This window comes from Mesoplodon bidens (assembly GCF_964165515.1).
Source record: "Mesoplodon bidens genome assembly, chromosome: 4".
In the NCBI taxonomy this organism is placed as follows: Eukaryota; Metazoa; Chordata; class Mammalia; order Artiodactyla; family Ziphiidae; genus Mesoplodon; species Mesoplodon bidens.
The window spans coordinates 149,537,169-149,559,573 of NC_138160.1; the positions used below are offsets into that span (position 1 = coordinate 149,537,169).

Sequence of the window (22,405 nt, forward strand, 5' to 3'; positions counted from 1 at the left end):
GCTACACACTGAGGTGATAAAACCTCCACCTGGAGCCCTGAGTGTCTGGTTGGAGTCGAGCCCCACCTGCCACACGGGTGTGGGTGAGAAATAAACATCTATTGTTTCAAGCAACCGAGATCTGGGAGCTGTTTGTTACATGGCACAATGGAAGCCACATGGCCCAAGACAACACCCATTTCTTGTGGTCGACCCCTCTGCATTTCATGCGGAATGAATTCCTTCAGTGTCCAGGTGAGGAAAAAGAGGCTGACACAGCTAGCAAGTGGCCTTCCCTCCGGAACAGTGCCTAGAAAGAGCAAAGGTTCCTGGCTCCTCAGCCCAAGACAGAAAGGTGGTTGTGATAAATACATTTATTTATTTCCCCAAAGTCCCCCTGCACATCTGGTCCCACAGCCAGCAGGGGAGGACGTAAGGGGGTCAGCCAGACAGCAGATGAGATTTAGTGCTCAGAGTAGGACTGGAGAGGGGGTCCTGGATGCCCCTCCCTCAGGAGTTGGGCCAGGGGTGCAGGAAGAGTGGTGTCTCAGTAGACCACCTCATACACGGTGGCCTTCTTGTCCCCAGAGCCTGTCACGATGTACTTGTTATTCCCGGAGATGTCACAGCTCAGCACGGAGGATGACTCCTTGGACTGTCGATCGGGAGGGGAAGGGGGAGAGAGAAGGGAGAGTGAGGCACGGCCAAGGCCAGCATGGTCTGGTTTGTGCTTCTGACCACCTGCAAGTTCAGAGCAAAGAGGAAGGAGACTGCCCACAAGGGTGAGTCTGTGGTCCAGGCTGGGCCCAAGACAGGACTCAGGGGAGCCCAGTGTGGGGAGCCTAGGAGGGGAGAGGGAAGGAGGGTGACACATTTTCCAGAGAAAGGTCCTTTGGAGCTGAGCCTCTGGACAGGTGACAATGCTCCTGGGAAGAGCGAGACCTCAGTTCTCTGGAACAGGAGAACTGCCCTTTCCTGGGAAGCTCAGAGAGGGTATGCACCAGGCATGAGGCCACACAGCACAGCAGAGGGCTAAGGCTCGCAGCAGGAGGACCTACACCAGCGCTCTGCAAACTTTTCCTGTAAAGGGGCCAATAGTAAATTTTTAGGCTTTGACCCGAAAGCTCATTTAAGTCCAAATGGGCTCTGGCCATACGTCCAGAGACCAAATCAGTCTGTGTTACATCATCTCCTTTTTCTTTTACAACCCTTTAAAAAATGTAAAAACCACTCCACATCCAGCAGGATGGCTATAAGAAAGAGAACAGAACAAGTGCTGTTGAGAATGGGAAGAAATCAGAACTCTCACACACTGCTAGTGGGAACAGAAAATCTGGAAAACAGTCTGGCAGTTTCTCCAAAGATTAAACAATTATCAGCAATTCCACTCCAAGATATCTGCCCAGGAGAAATGAAAACATGCATGCACACGAGAACTTGTACATGAATATTCACAGCAGCCAAAAAGTGGAAACAATCCTAGTGTCCATCGACGGGTGATGGATAAACACAATGTGGTCCATCCATACAGTGGAATATTAGCCTTAAAAGGGAAGGAGAGGGCTTCCCTGGTGGCGCAGTGGTTGAGAGTCCGCCTGCCGATGCAGGGGACACGGGTTCGTGCCCCGGTCTGGGAAGATCCCACATGCCGCAGAGCGGCTAGGCCCGTGAGCCATGGCTGCTGAGCCTGCGCATCCGGAGCCTGTGCTCTGCAAGGGGAGAGGCCACAACAGTGAGAGGCCCGCCTACCGCAAAAAAAAAAAAAAAAAAAAAAAAAAGGGAAGGAGATTCTGACACCTGCTAAAACGTTCATGGACCTTGGGGACATGATGCTCAGTGAGAGAAGCCAGACACAAAAGGATAAATCTTGTGATCCCACTCATATGAGTCATCAATCCATAGAGACAGGAAGTAGATGGTGGGGGCCAAGGGCTGGGGGAGGGGACGGAGAGTCAGTATTTGATGGGGACAGAGTTTCAGTTTGGGAAGATGAGAAAGTTCTGGGGATGGATGGTGGGGATGGTTGCCCGACAGTGTGAATGTACTTAATGCCACTGAGCTGTGCGCTTACAAATGGTTAAAATGGAAACTTTTATATACATTTTATCACAATTAAAAACAAAAACAGGCTGTACACAGATGTGGCCCTCGGGCTGACCGCTCTGCTTTAGTAGCTCGTGGCTGGTGGGGACACTTCCCTGTTCAATCCCCACTGGGTCCCCAGGCACCTGGTGTCCTGCGGGGCTGGGGACCCCAGACACGAAGTACCTGGAAGATGCTGGCTCCATATGGCGTCCTCCAGGCATTGAGCAGGTTGTCTTTGCCGGTGCTCACGAACCACCGCCCTGGGGGAAGGAGGGCAGGGAGTTCAGGAGAGGGGCAGACTGGAGGAAGCCAGGGCTGGGGGCTGTGGGCAGAGGCGGGCAGCCTGGTCTGGCCTCTCTTCTCGCTCCCTTTCTCACACCTCTGCCCGTCTCTGGGGGACAGGAGGCCCCTTAGCTGATGCTCGAGCTCCCCCACACACATTTCAGATACTGAAGCCAAGGCCTCAAAGGGCTCCAACTGGCCTTCAAGCTGGGGGAGCCCCAGGAGAAGGTTGCCAGATAAAAACAGGGTGCCCAGTTACATCTGAATCCGAGATCAACCACACATCATTTTTAGTACTGGTGGGTCCCACATAGTACATTATCTGTTTGTTCGGGGTTTTTTTTAAGTATATGTAAGTTCCATGAAATACTTGGGACATATCTTTACTAAAAAAAAAAAAAAAATTTTTTTAGTGTAAGTATATCCCATGCAATATTTGAGATATATCTGCACTAACACATTAGTTGCTTTTTAGTATAAGTACGTCCCATGTATTTGGGGGACATACTTATGCTAATAAATTATGTGTTGTTTAGTGTAAGTACGTCCCATATACTTGGGATCTACTTACTTATGCTAACAAATTCTTTGTCCTTTAGAGTATGTCCCATGCAATACTTAGAATGGGACAAGTAAGGAATGATTGTTGTTTACCTAAGATTCAAATTAAACCAGGGATCCTCTTTTTCTGTCATGGGTTTTTTTTTGTTGTGGTTGTGTTTTGGCAACCCTGCCCCAGCGCCCCGGAGTCCCCACCCCAGACCGGCAGACACCCACCACAGGAGGCAAATTTGAGGGAGAGCACACAGCTCTCGTGAAGATGCAGCTGGTATTTCTCGGGCTTTCGGACGTGCAGGATCTCCACGTTGCTGCTCTCCATGCCGACCGCCAGCCAGTCCTGGTTGGGGCAGTGGCCCAGGGAAAAAATCTGGGGGTGAAGAGGGAAGACAGGCGATGAAAAACCCCTTGGGGTGTGGGGGGGATGCCCAGAGCTGGGGGGCCAGGGCGGGGAGTGGAGATGTCCAACACTCTCCCACTGCATCTCCCGCGTGGAGAAGCAGCTGGCCCTGGGCCTGGAGCACAGCAGGCAACTGCGTGTTGAATCATTAATATTAATCAGAATTACACGGAACCCTGGGGCCTCATATCCATTATCTGCTCTGAACGCACAACAGCTCTGGGAGGGAGGGAGGGAGGGGGCGAAGCCAGCAAGGACAGTAGCTCCCCTTCAGCAGATGGTGGAAGGGAAGCTGAGGCCACATCCAGCTCAAGGTCACATAGCAAGTCCATCAAAGACCAGGCCTTCTGACTCCCAACTTGGAACTTTCCCCACTTGCCAACACCAATTTTTACTTTGATTTGAAAGTACGCAGTGGCTTCATAAGTCTGTGCCCCATGCCCAGCGCCGCACAGAGAGGCGTAAGACCCTCAGCCATCCTAAGCCTCTCAAAGTCTTACTGACAAATGAGACGTGTGGAAAGAACCATAAATTCACAGCAAAGGCTGGAAGGTTTCACATGTTCCTGGCCATACAGAAGTGTTCCTGTATAAAGAAGGGCCCGGTGGGATGGGAGATATTCACCATGGGATCACCAGATACGTATGCCACCCATCTAAATTTTGGGTACACGGGATGGACAACTATACCCACCTGCACCCCTGATTTCCCTATCAAAGGAAGCTTCAAGCTCAAGAGAAGGTAAAAAAAGAAAGAGTTCGGGGGCTAGTGCCCACCAGATTTCAAGGAGGGGGCAAATTGGAGATGGGTTTTGAAGGATGTGTAGGAGTTTACCAATGGGAGAAAGGAAAGGAAAGGCATGTCAGCCAGAGGGAACTGTAAGTGGGGAGGTCCAGAGGTATCACATGGCATGGTGTGTGTGAGACTAGAGCACAGAGGTCTTAAAGAACAGGCCAAGGAGCTCACAACCTGACCCCAAGGCAACGGGAGACAGGATCTGGGTCCAGGGTGTCTGGAGACCTGTCCTTGACTCTTTGTTCAGCCCTGGGGAGCCCATGATTCTGTCCAACCCCTTCACCACATCCTTCAATCTGGCCTTCCACAGCACCCCCAGTAGAGATCTGTGTCCGGCTCCTATCTGTCCCCTGGGGTCAGCAGCTCCCCCACGATGAGTCCTGGTTGGGGGGGGTGGTCAGGAGCTCTCAGTAGGGTCAAGGGGTTGAAGGCTGGGAGGAGAAACCAGCTACACAAGAGACAAAGGAACAGAGGAATGGCTTGGCAAGAGCATCTGGGAAGATGATCTGAGGGTCTTAGTAGCCCCACAGCTTGATACGAATCAGCTCCTTCGTGCTTCCCTGTGCTGTCTTTGAAGAATTAAAGAGGAAGGTCTGTGGATTTGTCTCAAGGACAAGAAAGATGGACACAGAGAGCAGGTAGTTGGTCCTGCCCGGCATCTGGAAGTGGGTGCCTCAGGGGGAGAGGAAGGGAGGCCAGATTCCTGGAGCTTGTGTCCCCCTTCTGCCAGATTCCGTGCGGCACCTGGGAGCTGAAGTCATGCTGCTGCAGCTGGCGGCCCTCCCGCAGGTCCCAGCAGCGCACGGTGTTGTCCAGGCCCCCTGTCCAGAGCCGAGTGCCATAATCAGAAATGTCGATGCAGCTGGCCCCATCCGTGTGGCCCTGGAATTGCCTGGAAGAAGGAGGGCCCAGGTGTCCATCCTGGAGGTGATGCTGTTTCAGCATCCTCCCAGGCCGCTCCCATAGCACAAAGGGGAGACGGCAGGGGCTTGCCCGAGGTCACAGGGCACCGGCCACCCACCTGACCATGGTCTGGTTCTGCAGGTCCCAGACCACGATGTTGCCGTCGCTGCAGCAGGAAAAGCAGACCTTGGCGTCGGGGCTGACGGCCAGGGCATAGCAGGCGGGCGCCGAGGAGGTCAGCTCCGCCTTGATGCGAGGGGTGGGGGCCGCCAGGTCCCAGATGGACAAGGTGCTGGCCTCACCACCCACTATCAGACTCCGGCCGTCCGGCAGCAGCTTGCAGGAACGAATGTAGTTGTCCCGGTTCTGGGAGGGGAGAGAAGCAAGGGCGCGGGGTAGTACCCTCAGCCATGCCTGCCAGAGCCCAGCTGAAAAAACCACCCCGGTAGGCCTGTAAGCTCTGACCGGGTTGGCCTATAAGCTCCACCCTATTGGCCTTAATCTCCAATCCTGCTGGACTGTAAGTTCCACCCTCATTGGCCTACAAATCCTGCCCCTGGTTGGCCCATAAGCTCCACCCCACTGGCCCATAAGCCCCAACCCTGTTGGGCTATAATCTCCACCTGTGGGTGCCCTAAGAGCTCTGCCCCAAATTGGCCAACAAGCCCCGCCCCGATTGGCCTACAAACTCCACCCATTGGCCTATAGCCCCACCCCTAGGTGGCCTGTAAGGTCCACCCGGGTCCGGCCTATAAGTCCCGCCCTGCTGGCCTGCAAGCTCCGCCCCGCCCTCACCAGGCAGTCCAGTTGGGCCACTGGCGTCTTGGCGCCCGGCTGGCCCACGTCCCACACCTTCACACAGCCCTTGCCGCCCGTGTACACATGCTGCGTGGTGCCGCTGATGGTGACCGCGCAGACCACCTCGCCGTGCGCCAGCGTGTGCAGCTGCCGCGCGTGCCGCGGGATGCCGGCGCCCACCAGCGCGTCAGAAGGGAAGGGCACCGGCTGCATCTGCCCGTCCGCAGACACGTGGAAGGAGTATGCCCTGGACGGGAGGTGGGGCATGACGCACGGGGAGCCGGGAGCCTCCCCACCCTCACCCCCCTGCCTGTGCCCCCATGCATTTAGGGACGGGGCCCCAGGATCAAAGGTCAGCGTGATACTGAAGAGGAAGGGGTCCGGCCGTGGCCTGGTGCATGGTAAGCAAGCACTTAGTGAATCTCCGTGGAACAGAGGATCCAGGAAGATGCCTTGTGAGCTCCAGAGAACGCAGTCCAATAGCAGCCACCAGCCACAGGGCCAGTTAAATTGAAAGAAATTTAAAATTTCAGTTCCTCAGTCGCAGTGACCACATTTCAAGTGCTCAAAAGCCACAGATGGCTGATGGCAATCAGATTGGACAGCTGTAAGTGTACAACATTCCCGTCACGGCAGAAAGTTCACTGATCTTGGGGCCGGGTCATTCTCTGGGGTGGGGCAGTCCTGTGCATTGTAGGGTGTTGAGTAGCATCCCTGGCCCCCACCCACTAGAGGCTAGAAGCACTTGGGTGTGACAACCAAAAATATCACCAGGGGCCTCCCTGGTGGCGCAGTGGTTGGGGGTCCGCCTGCCGATGCAGGGGATGCGGGTTCGTGCCCCGGTCCGGGGGGATCCCATATGCCGCGGAGCGGCTGGGCCCGTGGGCCATGGCCGCTGAGCCTGCGCGTCCGGAGCCTGTGCTCCGCGGCGGGGGAGGCCACAGCAGTGAGAGGCCTGCATACCGCAAAAAAAAAAAAAAAAACCCCAAAAAAAAAAAAAAAAAATCACCAGACATCACTAAATCCTGGGGTTGGTGGAGGGGGGCCAGTAAGGATGCACAAAATCTACCCCCTGCTGAGAACCACTAGTGTAGCCTTTGCTTGTTACATAACCCTCTCTCCAGAGAGCAACTCTGGGAGCCCCGATTATCTTACAGAAGAGACTTTCTGGAAAGACAGCAGGGAAGCCCAACACCCACCCCACAATGTAAGCACCTGACAGGAGGCAGGGAGCCCCACCCTAGTACTCACGGCTTTCCCCCAGGGATGGTGGGCAGGGAGGAAGAGATGGACGACCCTCGGAGATGTGGATGAGACTCAAATGCCATCTGCCAAAACGCCAACGGGGGTGTCATGGGCGGATGACTCAAACCCACAACTGCCCTCTCCCATGCTCACTTGCCATATTCCTCTCTGTTTATCAGAGGACACCCCCCAATTTGTTTATCAGTCCCTCCCCAAGAAAGGGGAGATGCCCTTTCCTTTACCCATCCTACAGATGGGAAAGTGGAGGCTTTCACATGAGGGAACCCCAAGGTCTCTGGCTGGGGAATCCTATGGCCCCAGAGGTGGAAGGATCCTGATGAATCTTCTGTGCAATGCACAGAACAGGGGTCAGCAAACTCTAGCCCCCTGCTTGTTTTCATAAATAAAGTTTTATTGGCACACAGCCACACCCATTCCTGTGTATGTTGTCTATGGTGGCTTTTGAGCTATGAAGGCAGAGTTGAGTAGTTGTGATAGGGATCAACTGGTCTGTGAGGCCAAAAATACCTACCATCTGGCCCTTTACAGAAAACACTGCTGACCCCTGTTCTACAACAGCCCTTGCAAGTGCCCACCCAGCCTCAGGCCTTGAATAACTCCAATGACAGGCATTTTATTCCCTCTGGAGGCATCTACACCCACTTCAGGATGGCTCACTCTAGCAAGCATCGGTCCCAGTACTGCCCTCTGGGGCCCACGCAGACCCTGTCTCCTCCCCCTGCACCAGCTCAGGAGTCTCATGCCTCTCCTTCAACTCTTTCCCATAGTACATCACTTCCAGTCCTCTCCCTGGGGTAATCCTTCCTCTATAATCTACCAGAATCACCAAAGTCCCTTAAAAATCAGGGCAAACAACTGTACACCAGGCTGAAGGGGACCCTCACATCCCATGGCTGAGGTTCTCTGGTTCTCTTAACGCAACATAATCACAGTTGCTTTTTCCACAGTCACAGGTGCTTATTTGTATTAAGCTTGTGGGGCTACTGAGACCCTCAGATCGTCTTCCCACATGCACTTGCCAGGCCAGGACTTTCCTCCCTTTCCCAATTCCCTGGTCTTTCTGTGTGTACCTGGTTTCTCCTCCCAGCCCCCAGCTCCCAGCCCCTGGGCCCTGCTCACACCTCCTGGCATCTCCCACCCTGAGGACTCACCATGGGGGAGCGTCCATACATCACAGAGCCGCTAACCTGGGGGGACAGGTGGAGGCTGACGTAGGAGCTGGGCACAGAGAGGTCCCCATTAAGGGTGCTGTGGGAGCCCAGGCTGAAGGACGTGGTGAAGGGACTGGACAGGGTCAGAGGACTCCTCAGGGCTGAGAGAGAAGAGACACAGACAGATCTTCAGACACGTTGGAGCCAGATCCTGCCTTCCACTGCCTTGGAGGGAGCTCTAGGGCTCTCATGCTCTGGCCCAGCATCCACCAGATACCCTGTCTTATCTCCAGACATTTACAGATGCTGTTCCCTCTGGCCAACAAGCCTTTCCTTTTCCTTTTTCAGTTGTTGAATTCTTACTCATCCTTCAAAACCCAGACTCAATGTGCAGCAACATCTCAGGAACATCCTTGAGCCTCCCCACTCCACCCCTTGCCTCCAACCTGGCCCATCTTGGGTCCCTTCCTCTACCCCAGCCCTGATCACACAGAGCTGGGAATTTTGGGGTCTGGGTCTCCTCCCCCACCACCTGGGAGCTCCCTGAAGGCAAGTTCCAGGACTAGTTTCTTTCTGGGACTCCGGAACCAGCCAGAGCCCGACCATAAGACAGAAAAGAGGAGCGCTGTCATCCCCATACTAATGATGGGGAAAGTGAGGCTCAGAGAGGTTGATCACTTGCCCGAGGCCACACAGCTGGTGAGTGTCCAAAGCTGGCCTGAAACCCAAGCCTGTCTAACTCCAAAGCTTGTCTCTCCAGCACTGGGCTGAAGCCCCAGAGCAAGTCACTTCCCCTCTCTGGGCCTCAGTTTCCCCACCCATCAAGCCAAGACAATGAAGAAACTGAGGCCCAGAGTGAGGCAGTGTCTGTTCTGAGCCATGGAAAGGGCAAGGCAGTGCCCCAGCTGGAATCCACATGTCCTGCCTCCCCCACCCCCACCATTTTTTAGAACTCCCCGGAAAGGAGGCCTGTCCTGGCAGGCACCAGCAGGTACTCACCAATACTGTCCGTGGAAGGTGCTGGCTTGGCCGCGAGCTGGCGGAGATGACTGGTGGAGCTGGGCCCAGGGGTGGATGCGTCCTGGGGCGGGGAGGAGTCGCAGGACTTGGAGGCAGGGGTGCCGGCAGGAAGATCGTTCTGGGGGAGAAAGGGTGGGACTGAACACCCCCAGGCACCTGGTGCCTTGCAGCCCAAGGATCTGGGCAGAAGGTGAGTGGGAGGAGGGAGTACACCTGGAGCAGGCCAGGGCTCATGCAGGGACACACACACCAGGGGAGCGGGCCCCACAGCCGACCTCCTGAGCATGGGGCCCGTGTGAGCATCTGCACGCGTCGGAACACCAGGCGGACGCCTGAGTGTCCACCCCATGGGGTGCACACACGTGCGTACCCACGGGAACCCAGGCAATCTTGGGAGAACTGCGCATGCGTGTGATAAGGTACACAGGGCAACCACAGGGTAAGGGGTGTGGTGAACATTCCCACATCTGGGGCATGGTGGGCGCACAGGGACCACAAGAGAAGGCGATGCACAAAGTCAGAGGCGGTCGCATCCTTTAGGGCCAAGGAACGAACTCTGGGATGGGCTCTCGAAGCAGGAGACCACGGGGAGCTCCCCCACTGCTGTCCCTTCCCTTGGGGACCCTGGAGGAGAGGGGGAGCCGGACCTCCTTCACGGAGGAACAAGCTCTGTCTCGGCTTCCTGCCATCGCTTCCTTTGCCTTTCAAGAAACTTCACATCCTCGTCTTGTGTGGGTTGCACCCTATCTTTCCTTTACAAGGTCACACATTTTGTGATAGCCACACTCACACACCCACGACAGGGAGTGGACGGTGCCAACGTGGGGACCAGGGGGGCCTTCTCCATTAGAACAGTGCTGCCCCTCCCCTTCTTTGTCTCCTTGGAGTGGGAGGAGGGCACAAGAGATGCGATGGGAGCCCCAACCTTGGCGGTTGCCATAGCAACCTGCTGGGAGGGGAGGCCTAGAAACCGACACAGTCTCCCTGGTAAGGGCAGGGCAGGGGTCTGGGGAAGATTTGGGGGCAGGGACAAAAGGAGCTGAATTGAGAATGCCTGGGGGAGTGCTTTTAGGTGGTCCATACAGCTGGCATTAAACATCAGGAGGCCCAAGGAGAGAGTTGTTCTGATATGGATCATCTTTTCTTGCAGGGACCACATCCCAGGTTGGGGCTGGTGTGTCCCCAAGGCCTTAACACTCCCAGGGCTGGAATCAGCCTGGCCAAGCCAGCAATTCTATAGTTTCACTGTGTTTATTTTCACCAGATTTCCTATTTATTGCAAGAGATACTTGGTTTCCACATAAGATGGTGAGCTGCCTTTTAATATTATTTACGAAGTTGCCTTTCCAGATTTACTGAAGTTCCACAGAGTGAGTCCACTTAGGAAAATTACTGGACTAATGTAGGTAGAGGTGGTTTTTAGGAAGGCAGCAAAATAATCACTAAGGGAATCCTGGACCACAACAGCCTGTTTCATTTCTCATCACCCCACATCTAATGTGGTAGAATCTGTTTCCAGGTCCCCAGGATGAATAAAATGAGTTTCAAGGCTTCCCCTACTCCTTACCAAGACGAGCTCCTTGGTTCTGGGGAGTGGTGAGCCAAGGCTGGAGGCCAAGGAGGCTGGACTGTCCACCAGGTCCCGACGGGCAGGGATGCAGATGGGTGCCTTTCCACATGGGGTGGTTGCTGGGCTGGGGGGCTCGGAGGGTTGGTCCTGGGTTGGAGGAGGTGATGATGAGTGGGGGGGCGGGGTGAAGTGGCAGGGAAAGGAGAGGCCCTCTCTATACCCTGCTCGTGTCCTACCCCAACCTCTAGACTGGGCACCTAGGACCCACCTTGGGAGGATTATGAAACCTCCCTGAGCCTCAGTGGACTCATCTGTAAAATGGGTTAAATGACATAAGCACACATAGCAAGGACTATATATGGGCTTGGTTTTGTTTTCCCCCATTGAACAGATGGGGAAAAGTGAGGCTGGGGAAGGGGGTGTCACTCCCCCAAAGTGACACGGTGAGCCAGGGCTTGAAGCTGCTTCCATTGCCCACATCCAGGGTTCTCTGGGTCTCAGTTTCCCCACCTGTGCTATGGAGAGGAGGTCAGCCTGGGGTGCCCCAGTTTCTCCTACTTCCCCTGGCCCCATGCCATCCCCATCCCAGCCATCCCATAGAGAGGGGAACACCAGGACACCCACTCCCTCTGGGTCCCCCAACTCCCCCAGATAACCCACTGCCTGCTCTGTGCCCAGACCTCTTGGTCCTGAGGTCAGAGTGGGAGGAGGTTGGACCCCGACTCACCTCGTCCACCACCAGGTTGTAATCGCTCTTGTCCTCATCACTCTCCTGGGGGGACACGGGGGAGAGAGCTCACCCTGGCCATGCTCCTGCCTCCACGCCCCCTTACATCTCTTCAGGAGGGTTTGACTGGGATTCTGTGGCTTGGTTCATTTGCTCAAGTACAAGGGAGGCCGGGGGAAGGGGGAATCCTTCAATGGAGGAGATGGAGCTGAGTGCCCAAGAGGTGCTGTGTGGCCTCACTTTACTCCTCTTTGCAGTGGGGGAAGAGCCAGAGACCAGGAGGCATCCTTACCTCCTTCCCAGCTCTCGACCCACAAGGGCAATCAATCTCTCAGTCTGGTCCGCCTCCCACACTGTCTGCCCACCCCAGTCCATGTGTGCCGCCCACTCACATAAGGTCCCGACAGATCCTTCTCCTCGGCTCTCTGCTTCCCATTGCCACCCGGGCCGCTGGGTCGCTCCTCTTCCGCCACACTCTCTGGGGGTGAGGGGGATGCACTCTGCAGAGACACAGGGCCTCAGACTGCGTCCTGGTCCAGCCAAAACCAAGGATCCCCATCACTGTTATTAGGATTTGTGCCTTAAGCTTCCCATCTGGGAAAAGGGACCTTCCAAGGGCAGACTCAGTGGGGTCATGACAACCACAAATGTCCCCAGACATCGCCCAGGGTCCCCTGGGTGGGGGGCACTAGTGTGAACTGAGATGAGCTCTAAGTGCAAAATGCATTCGGATCTTGGAGGCGTAGTACAATAAAAAGAACGGAAAAGATCCCATTAAAACTGTTTTATGTTGGGAGTTGGGGTTTTGTGGGGGGCATGAGCCAACCTTGCAGGTCTCCTTGCATGACCCTGCAATAAACCTTTCTCTGCTCCAAAAAAAAAAACAAAAACAAAAAACCTGTTGATTACAGGTTGAAATATTTTAGATGCATTGTGTTAAATAAAATTTACTATTGAAATTCATTTCACCTGATTAACTTTTTTTTTTTTTTTTTTTTTTGCAGTACGCGGGCCTCTCACTGTTGTGGCCTCTCCCATTGCGGAGCACAGGCTCCGGATGCACAGGCTCAGCGGCCATGGCTCACGGGCCCAGCCGCTCCGCGGCATGTGGGATCTTCCCGGACCGGGGCACAAACCCGCATCCCCTGCACTGGCAGGCAGACTCTCAACAACTGCGCCACCAGGGAAGCCCAGACTTTTTTAATGTGCCTACTAGAAAATTTACAGTGATGTTTACACAAAGCTAAACGAGTGACTGAAACTGCATGAACACACACACACACACGAGTGCGTGTAAAACCATGAAGTGGGAATAAGCCCTGTTGGTTGCACCCATGTCTGATTCCTGGCTTTGGTATGGTATTTTAGTTTTGCAAGATGTTATCATTGGGTGAGGGGTGCATGGGACCTCCTTGTACATTTCTTTGCAACCTCCTGGGCATCTGTAATGATTTCAAAATTAAACAAGTTTTAAAAAATTACCTACAGGGCTCACATGATATTTCTATTGGTCAGCACTCTTGTATATGATAAAATGGATTGGATGAGGGATAAATTAATGACGGAGGGATGGATGGAATGCTACCCGAGCACACATTCATTTATTCAACTGCAAAAACTCGCTAGAGATGGGAAATTTTAAATAAATAAAACTCTAGTCTTATGGGCATCCCCCCCACCAAAAAAAAATGGCTACACAGTGTGAAAGCAGGATGCGGCCTCCTTCTGAGGCCCCTATCAGCTCAGAACAAGCAGCTTCAGCCACATGTGAAGACAAAGCAAATGTTAGATAAGAGGGCAAATCCCCCATGCCCCTCAACTTACCCTGCTCGGGGCTCTCTCCACTGACAGGCGGGGGGGGACGTGGTGAAGAGAGAGAAGGACAAAGAATAAGGGGTCTGTATCCCACCGTGCCAGAGCGCAGAGCCCTCCACAGTGTATAAGGCCCCCTTCCCAGCTCAGAAACCCCCTTCTCCTTCCAACACCCTTGCAAGGGGTGGACAATCCCTTCCCTGCACCATTCAGATAGACACCCAGAGAGGGATAGAACTTGCCCAAGGACACACAGCCCACTGGGAACAGAGTTGAACCCACGACCCTGCAGTCCCTTTGGTGAGTTTGATGGTCCTGCTATCCCCTCCTTGGGCCCCTGCGTGCCCCCAGCCCGCGGCATCTGGTGATGTCCACTCACCTCTGGACCCCTCGGCCTCCACGCCTGTCCGGTCCTCCTTGGCGACCGCGGCCAGCTGAGCCTGGGCAGCCAGGGCTCCCGACAGGGCCAGCAGCCCTGTGGCACTGCCGCCCACCAGCCCAGCCGGGCGAGGGGTGAGGGGCACAGGGGGGACGTGGTGGGACAGCGGCTGGAGCTGCTGCTGCTGGAGAGGAGGGGGGTGGGCCAGGGGCGGGCGGGGGCGGGGCCCCGGCCGTGCCCTACCCGCCCCCCCTCAAAAGGCTACGGAGAGAGAGCCGGGACAGGCAGGGTCCAGGCAGAAGGGGCACCCTTGGGGTCTCCAGGGCGGCCAGAGACCAGGCCAGCTGCCCACCCGGCACCCCCAGCTTCACCACCCACGGCGGGGCGGGGGCCGGAAGACTCACGCCAATGAGGCTGTTCAGCTCCCCCACGGTCACCTGCTTGGCCCGCTCCACGGCCTGCAGGACCTGCTGTTGGTGCTGGGGGTGGGTGGGGGGAGGGCGCTCAGGAGAGCCCCCCATCTGCTCGGAAACCCCACCTCCCAGGCCATGCCCTCCGGGGCCCCTCTTCTTCTCTCACTTTTTTTTTTTTTGGCGTCGGGATCTTATTTCCCTGACCAGGGATCGAACCCGTGCCCCCTGCCATGGGAGCGTGGAGTCCTAACCACTGGACCGCCAGGGAAGTCCCTTTTCTCGCTTGCTCTTTGTAGTTTCTTTCTCTCCCTCTCTCCCTTTCCTTTCAAAATCATGAAACAGACAGACAAAGAAACAAAGCATTTAAGTGCAGTTCAAACTAATAATTAGAAATCGGGGTTTATACATCAGGGTCCCTCCCTCGGCACTGCTTACATGGGGGCTGGGTCACCCTCTGTGGGTGTTCGTCCCAGGCACTGTGGGGTGTGGAGCAGCATCCTTGGCCCCCACTCACTCGATGCCAGGAGCACCCCCAGGGGTGATGACCACAAATGTCCCCAACATCACCCAGTGTCCCCTGGGGACAGAGTCACCCCCAGTCAAGAACCACTGTACAAATCAGTACCCGAGTACCAACCACACAGGTCACAATATACAAACTGGCAGCCTCTAGAGGCCCTGTACACCCCACCCTCATCCCACCCTCCTTCCTTCCTCTCCCCACCTTCCTGCAGTGATAAAATGTCCTCAGTCTGCACTGTTGGATACGGAAGCCACATGTGGCCATGGGCACTTGATATGTGGCTGGTGCAACTGGGAACGGAATGCCTCCTTTAATTTAATTTAATAGAAATTTACATGTAAATTTAATGTAATACATTTTAAAAGAAATATAAATTAATACAAATGTAAATGGCCACACATGGCTGGTTGCTCCTGTGTGTGCTCTAAGGCCACTTGTGCACCTGCAACTACCCAGGATGGGGATTTGGGCTGTGTGACACCACTAAGGAGGTGTCAGGATGCTAACCAGGCGCTCCTGTACAGGTCATGCCTGTGAGAGTGTGTCCAGGCCAGGGATTAGTACATTTTGACTGTAAAGGGCCAGAGAGTCAATATTTTCAGTTTTGCAGGCCAGAGGGTCTCTGTGGAAACTCCTCAACTCTGCCATTTTATGGGGAAAGCTGCCATAGACAATAAGGCCATGAGTGGGCATGGCTGTGTGCCAATAAAACTTTATTTACAAAACAAGTGAAGGGCAGGTAACTTGGCCCTCGGGCTGTACTTTGCTGACTCCTAGTCTAGAAGCATGGAATTTGCTGGGGCACACATGTGTCTTAATTCACTCCTTCCTAAAGTCTTTTTACTCTGTTTCCTGTGGTTTGGGCCTTTCTCACTCTGGGCCACCTTGTTCCCATCCTGGGCTTTCAGTCACCATCTCTAAGTCTGAGACCAGACAGAATCTCACTTCATCCCAAGAGCCCAGAAACCTCAGATTCAATGAGATCCAAACCAAGAGGAGCACCTTTCCCTTTTTTGGTCCCCAACACAGTGAGGGCCCCCCTGTATCCACCCTGTGTCACAATCTGTCCTCTTGTCTCTCTGGAGACAGGATGCTCCCGATGGAAGCAGGAACAGGGCATGCAAAGGTCCTGAAGAACTTGGGGCATTCGTACAAGGGCTAACTTTATTTTTTTAAGTTTCAATGAAGTGCTCATACTCTATTGTTTTATCTGCCCTGTTCCACCTTTTTGTACTATTGTGGTTACAAATACGTAAGAGTTACCCTTTTAACCATCTTTAAGTGCACAGCTCAGTGGCATTAAATACATTCACACTGTCCTGCGACCAGCCCCACCATCCATCTCCAGAACTTTCTCATCTTCCCAAAAGGAAACTCTGTACCCAGGAAACACTGACTCCCCCTCCCCCTCCCCCAGCCCCTGGCCCCCACCATCTACTTCCTGTCTCTATGGATGTGATGATTCTAGGGACCTCCACTGAGAGGAATCAGACAGTATTTGTCCTTTTGTGACTGGCTGATTTCACTCAACATAATGTAGGGACAAAGTACTAAGGACTAATTTTTATTGGGTGTTTACTAAGCACCCAGCATCATCTTCACCACCTTGTATGTATCAACTGTTCTAAATTTCATGACAGAGGCACAGAGAGGGCAAGCCACTAGCCCACGGCCACACAGCCAGGGCTTGGACCAAGGCAGCCTGGCTGTAGGCTTGAGCCCCCCTCCTCCCCCCTCAGCCAACACCACCCCTCTTTCCCTAAGGCCCCAGCCCAGCCAGTGCCCAGGCCCCCAGGCCACCCAGCAGAACCAGTGCCTGTGGCATCCAGCCAGACCCCCTCCCCCACCCTTCTTCCAGTTCCGCTCCCCACCCCCCCCACCAAGCCCACTCACCTCCTGCGTCAGGAAGGGGATAATCTGAGCACAGATACCACTGAGGCGCTTCACAATCTCAGCCTGGCAGGAAGCAATGGGGAGGAGGCTTGGAGGGGAGGCTGTCAATCCAGAACCTCCACTCCAGGGCATAACAAGCCTTTGCAAAGCTTGGGGTGAGGGGCCTGTCACCCGCAGGTGCAAGTGTGGGGCACGGGCTCCGGGATAGACTGAGAGCCTGGCGAGGACACCGTCCACCTGATGTCCAGGGCAGCCTTGAGCCGGAAGACAGGACAGACAGATACACCACCCGCCAGACCCACTCAACAGAGATTTCCAGAAAGCAGCTGCGCAGCCACCCAGCGCAGACTGGGACCCCGAGGAGCTTTGAGCTTGAACCCTGGCTGGTCCCAGGTCTCTCTTGGGCATGGCCCCTCTCTGGGTCGTGCCTGCGCCCAGGGGCTGTAGTCAGGGGCGATCCCAGAGCACCACGCTCAGGGGTGTGATGCTGTGATATAAGAAATATACATTTGGGGGAAAAGAATTTGAAAAATAGATACATGCATATTGTATAACTGAATCACTTTGTTGTACACCTGAAATGAACACAACATTGCTAATCAACTACAGTCCAATATAAAATAAAAAGTTAAAAAAAAAGAAAGAAATATACGTTTGGTCTTTGCCCCAGTTCCTGGCACAGAGCTCCTAAAACCCCTAGAGATTTCTGAGTATTAAAGGCAAGAGGAGCATCTTTTGTTATTCACAATAAGCCCCTTTCCCCCCCCCCCGCACGTGAGTTTATTAACAGGGATGGAACTTTCAATCCCACCCCCAACTCCCGACCTCCGGGGAGGCGAGAGGAGCTGGAGGGTGAGTCAATCACCAGTGGCCCCTGGTGAAATCAATCGTGCCTAGGTAATGAAGCCTCCCTAAAAACCCTTAACTGAAGTGGTTTCCAGAGCTTCTGGTGGGTGGACACATGGAGGTGCTGGGAGGGGGCGCCCGGAGCGGGCACAGAAGCTCCATGCCCTTCTCCATACCTTGCCCTGTGTATCTCTTCCATCTGGCTGTTCCTGAGTGATATCCTTTATCAAGAAAGGGTGATAGTAACAGCTTTCCCAAGTTCTGTGAGCCATTATAGCAAATTATCAGACCGAGGAGTGGGTCGCGGGAACCTTGATGTATAGCTGGTGGGTCAGAAGCCCAGGAGGTCTGGACTTGCAATAGGCATCTGAAGTGGGGGCAGTCCTGGGGGGCTGATCCCTGAACCTGTGGGGTCTACACTGACTCTGGGTAGTGTGTTAGGATTGAGCTGAAGTGTAGGACACCCAGCTGGTGTCAGAGTTGGAGAACTCGTTGGTGTGGCAAAAACGAAATATTTGGTGTCAGAGGATAGAGATAGGATACGAAAAGTGTGGTTTTACTTGTAGGTTTCACCTGGGACCGGGGGCTGGGCCGGGGATGCCCCATAGAGGCTGAACAGAGGGGAAGCATGTGGGTGGGTAAGGGGGTGTTTTGTCAGCCTGTGCTTTGCCTCTGCGTCAGTTACAGGAGTGCTGGGTGCTTTGTGTATCTGGGTGAGGTTTGTGTCTTCCATCTGCTACCAGGAGGGTGGAACGAAGGCTCCTAGGGCCGGTACCCTATCCCTTACCCTCCATCCTATAAGGGGGTCTATCTCATGCACCCATGGGACCACACCATGCACCAGGCAGACAAGCCCCCCGCCACCTATACCAGACGCAGCAGAGTCCCCAGAGACCCAGAAAAGCACGCCAAGGCAGGCGCCCCCAGACACTCCCAGCGTACCCCTACTTCTTCCCACCCACCAGAAAGACCCTGGGTTCTGCCCGTTTATTCTAATATTTGGATGGACAAAATCCAAGATTCCTTCAACCTCAGAATCTTGGGGTCCCTTTCATCCCCTTAGAAAACATCAGGGTGCATGGGTGGTAGAATCCTCGCCTGCCCTTAGAAACCATCAGAAAATCTCGAGCTCAGTCTCAGGATCTGGGGATTAATCTTGGGCAACTGAAGTCAATTGCAGAGCCTTCAGGTCTAACTCAGAACCTTGAGGTCACACTCAGAAGCTGAGGACAGTCTCAGAACCTCAGATCATTAGGGTTAATCTCAGAACATTCAAAACAACGACAGAACCTTGGGGTCCATCTCAGACCCTCAGAATCCATCTCCAAATGTCAGACATGCTGATCTGAAAGAGACCTCTAAGACTGTCCGTTTGTCCCCCTCCTGGGACAGAAGTCCCTCCCCAGCCTGGCTGACCTGGCTGCTGGCTTCTGCTATGAGCCTTCCTTGACAGGGACGCCTGGCCCCTGTCCACTGCCCAACTCTCTCGTAGACACGGTCTCCAGCAGTTCATTTTCCTTTCATGAGGCTGAAATCTGGCCCCCTGATCCCAGAGATTTCAGGATAAGATCTCTGTTCCCTGGAGCAGAGGGAGCACTGGGTCCCTCTCACAACTTCCAGACCCCCCCACCCCCGCCACTGGACACCCTTACCCCCAACACACAGTTACCTGCTTATGCATTTCAATGTTGAGCCCGTAGGACATTTCATAGTACTGCAAAGGAAAAGCTGTCTGGCAATGTCCACCGTGCCCATGGCTGTCCAGCTGCTCTGGGTGACGCTGGGTCTTCCAACAGCCCCCAGACTGGGGGGGATCACAGCAGGATCCAGAGCCTCCCAGCTCCCTGGGGGCCCAGAGGGGGAGCCCAGAGAAGAAAGCAGGAACCCCCTCCATTCTCCCCAGGGGAGTGAGGGAGGGGGGCAGTACCCAGATACCCTATGGGCATCCTTCCCTTATTGTTCTTAAGAGCTGGGAGGGCCCTGGGAGACAGCCTGGAATCCCAAGCAGCCCACTTTACAGATGAGGGAAAATGAGGCCCAGAGCAGGCCGGGGACTTGCCCCAGAGTGGTACTGGAGTCGGGGTTCACACCCCACGTGTTTCCACTCACAGCCAAGCTCTCTTCCCCACTCTCCCCCCCACCCCCCGCCCCGTTTTGACAACCCGCCTTACCATGACATAATGTCGCTGCATTTCTGTCTTCTCACTGGCCAACTTCTCACACTCCAGCTTGAGGCTGGGAAGGAGACGGGGCATCGGGATCCCACTCTCCCTGCCCCCCCAGCAGGGACACCCACGGACCCCTTCTGGGCCAGTTTCCAAAGCGATAGGACTGGCTCTCCCCCGCCCCACTTCCTCACACACACCCCCAACCTCCTGCCCCCAGGCCCACCCCATCCCTTCCCAGGCTCAAAATGTCCCAGCACTGGACCATCCGTCCTCCTCACCTGCGATTCTACCTGGAAGCCCTCCCTCCCCACGCCCCTAGGGCCTCTCCCTCCTCCCTGCACGCCGGAGGCCCCGCCCCTTCGCCCCAGCGGGCCCCGCCCTTCGCCCCCAGGTGAGCCCCCGGGTGAGATCCCGGGGCCCCTGGGGCGGGACGCCCCCGCCCCCCCTCACCTGTGGTACTGAGCCTGAAGAAACTGGAATTCTTCTTTGATGCGGTCGCAGATCTCCAAGATTGAGAACTTGAAGGGCTGGCCGGACTGAAGCGGGGTCTGGGGGTGGGAAGCCGGGGTCTGAGTTCCCGGACGCGCGACCCCCCTACCCCCCGCAGCCAGGCCCCCCACTCACCGGGTGCCTTCCCTGGGGGTACATCCTGTCGATTCGGGAGGCCCCCCCTCCCACGCCGCCTGAGCTTGACGATATGGGGACGGGGGCGGAGAGGCGGCGGCGGCGGGATGGGGGAGAGGCTGGGGTTGGGGGCTGCCCGAGAAAGAAGGGGGCAGCGGCGTGGGGCAGGGGACCCCGGAGTCCCCCGCCCCCCGAGCAAGCGCACGGGGTCGCGGGGACCGAGGGGCGCCGAGGCCCCTGCCGGGCGGGGGGCGCGAGGCCGGCGCAGAAGGTCGGGCGAGCAGCGGCGGGTTTCGGAGGCGCGGGCGACGGGCCCCGCGCAGAGCCGCCTCCCTCCGGCGGGGCTCGGCCGGGAGCCGCGGGCAGAGCCGCCTTAAGGTGGCGCCGCCGCCCCCCGGCCCACCCGACCCGTGCACCCCCGCGCCGCAGCCGCGGCCTTGAGACCACCCCTTCCCTTCCACCAGGGACCAGCGGGGAAACTGAGGCTCGCGTCCAGCCCCGCAAACGTCGCCCCCTCGCCCTCCCTGAGGGCCCATGAGAGAAAAGCCCAATAAATACCTAGTGGCCCACTGTGGGAGTAGCTTGGTGGGGAGGGGGGCAGTTGGGGGCCAGAAATGGCCTTTCTGAGGAAGTGGGCTAAGACAAGGGTCGGGAGGAAGCAGCCTGCCGAGTGCGGGCTGGGAAACCTGCCTGCACAGAAAGGGACCAGGTGAGGGATGGGGCTGGGGGGCAGAGCTAGGCCCTCGCCTTTTCCTGGCCTCAGTATTCGCATCTGTAAAATGGCAGAGGCAGGGGCTATTTTTAAAGGACAAGGCACATGAACAGCCCTCAGCCTGGCCTGGTACAGAGTAGACTCCCAGAGCTGGGAGTTGGGTTCCGGTGGCCACCACCAGCAGACTGGGCTGTCTCCCCTCTCAGACGATGGGCTCCTAGAAAGCAGAGGTCCCAAGGAGGATGAAAACGAATCTCTGCCATCAGACTGAGGTCTCTCTGAGGGCAGGGGCTCCATCTCCCATCGCAGACCACAGATATCCAGTGAGGTAGGAGGTGGGACATTCTTATTCCCATCATGCTTCTGAGAAACTTCAAGGTTGTTTGTTAAGTCAATCAACAAACACGTGTTGACAGCCTACTGTGGACCAGACACTGTTCTAGGCACTGGAGCTCAGCAGGGAAGCAGACAGAGAAAATCCCTGGCCTCGTGTTAATAGTTGCCCCTGTGTCATTAGGTGAGTAAGCAGAAGCGTACAAAAGCCCTATCAAATTTATTGAGCATCTATGGCATGCCAGGCATCCTTCCAGGCACCAGGGTGGATGGAGAATAGATTCCTGCCTTCTCTGAGTTCAGGGGATAAGGCACGATCACAGCTTGGAAATTATGGAATTCTGTGTGCATACAAAGAGGAGTTTAGGGGGCAGTTATAGAGATAGCAGAGGGAATCTACTTATCTGGGAGAGATCTCTTGGAGGAGGTAATGTTGGAGATGAGACCTGGAGGATAAAGATGGGCAGCCATGGGAAGGGAGGGGAAGAGAGATCCTGAGGATAAAGATATGAGTGTGTATGTGTGTCAGAGGGAGTGAGTATTTGATGGCTCCCTATTGCCATCAAGATAAAATCCAAACTCCTCCCTCTTCCCACAAGGCCCTGCACAAACCCCCTCCCCACCCTCCCTTCCCTGATCCCAACTTCCTTCACTTCCACCCTCATTCACTCTGCTCCAGCTACACAGGCTCCTCCTCACTGCTCCTCCTGCTCACCTGGTACAGTCCTGCCCCAGGGCCTTTGCACTTCCTGCTCCCTTTACCTGGAATGCTGTTCCCTTCTTGTCATTCAGGTCTCAGCTCATATGTCATCTCCTCAGAAAGGCCCTTCCTGGCCACCCATCTAAGCAGTACTCACCCACTCCACCCTGTAATTCTCAAACACTGCATCCTATTCTCTCTCTTTCTAGGTCCTATCAGAGTTTGTTTCGTTTGTGTTTTGTTTTGACATGATTGTGTTTCTTCTGGGGTTGTTGTACACATTATTTGTTTCCCTCGCTAGGTTGTGTAGGGACAGAGCCCATCTTGGTGCCTGCAGAGACTGGCATACAATAAGTGCTCAGTAAATGAACAGGCACTGGTGTGAGAAGAAGAAACAGCAGATTCAGCTAAAGCCAGAAATCACTGGCCACACTCCTGCTGGGGAATTCTAAGAAACAGGGGGTTCCA

At 55.2% G+C, this 22,405-nt stretch overlaps 1 protein-coding gene across 2 annotated transcripts; it reads right to left on the bottom strand.

Moving 5' to 3' along the window:
• Window positions 1–346: 346 nt before the first annotated feature.
• Window positions 347–20,344, bottom strand: TLE2 (TLE family member 2, transcriptional corepressor). 2 transcript variants are annotated; one of them, XM_081231161.1, is made up of 20 exons: window positions 20,193–20,344; window positions 20,019–20,116; window positions 19,572–19,635; window positions 19,070–19,114; window positions 16,555–16,617; window positions 14,130–14,204; window positions 13,726–13,906; window positions 13,359–13,378; window positions 11,927–12,034; window positions 11,535–11,579; window positions 10,805–10,954; window positions 9,217–9,355; window positions 8,218–8,378; window positions 7,052–7,128; window positions 5,798–6,047; window positions 5,121–5,368; window positions 4,844–4,991; window positions 3,124–3,274; window positions 2,248–2,324; window positions 347–634 (listed from the first exon to the last, which is right to left on the bottom strand). In XM_081231161.1, the coding sequence occupies exons 1-20, from the start codon at window positions 20,214–20,216 to the stop codon at window positions 527–529; spliced, it is 2,232 nt and encodes a 743-aa protein (XP_081087287.1). In that variant the 5' UTR covers window positions 20,217–20,344; the 3' UTR covers window positions 347–526. The 2 variants fall into 2 exon arrangements, with proteins under 2 accessions (XP_081087287.1, XP_081087286.1); XM_081231160.1 differs by having other exon boundaries at window positions 13,726–13,909.
• Between the last annotated feature and the right edge of the window lie 2,061 nt (window positions 20,345–22,405).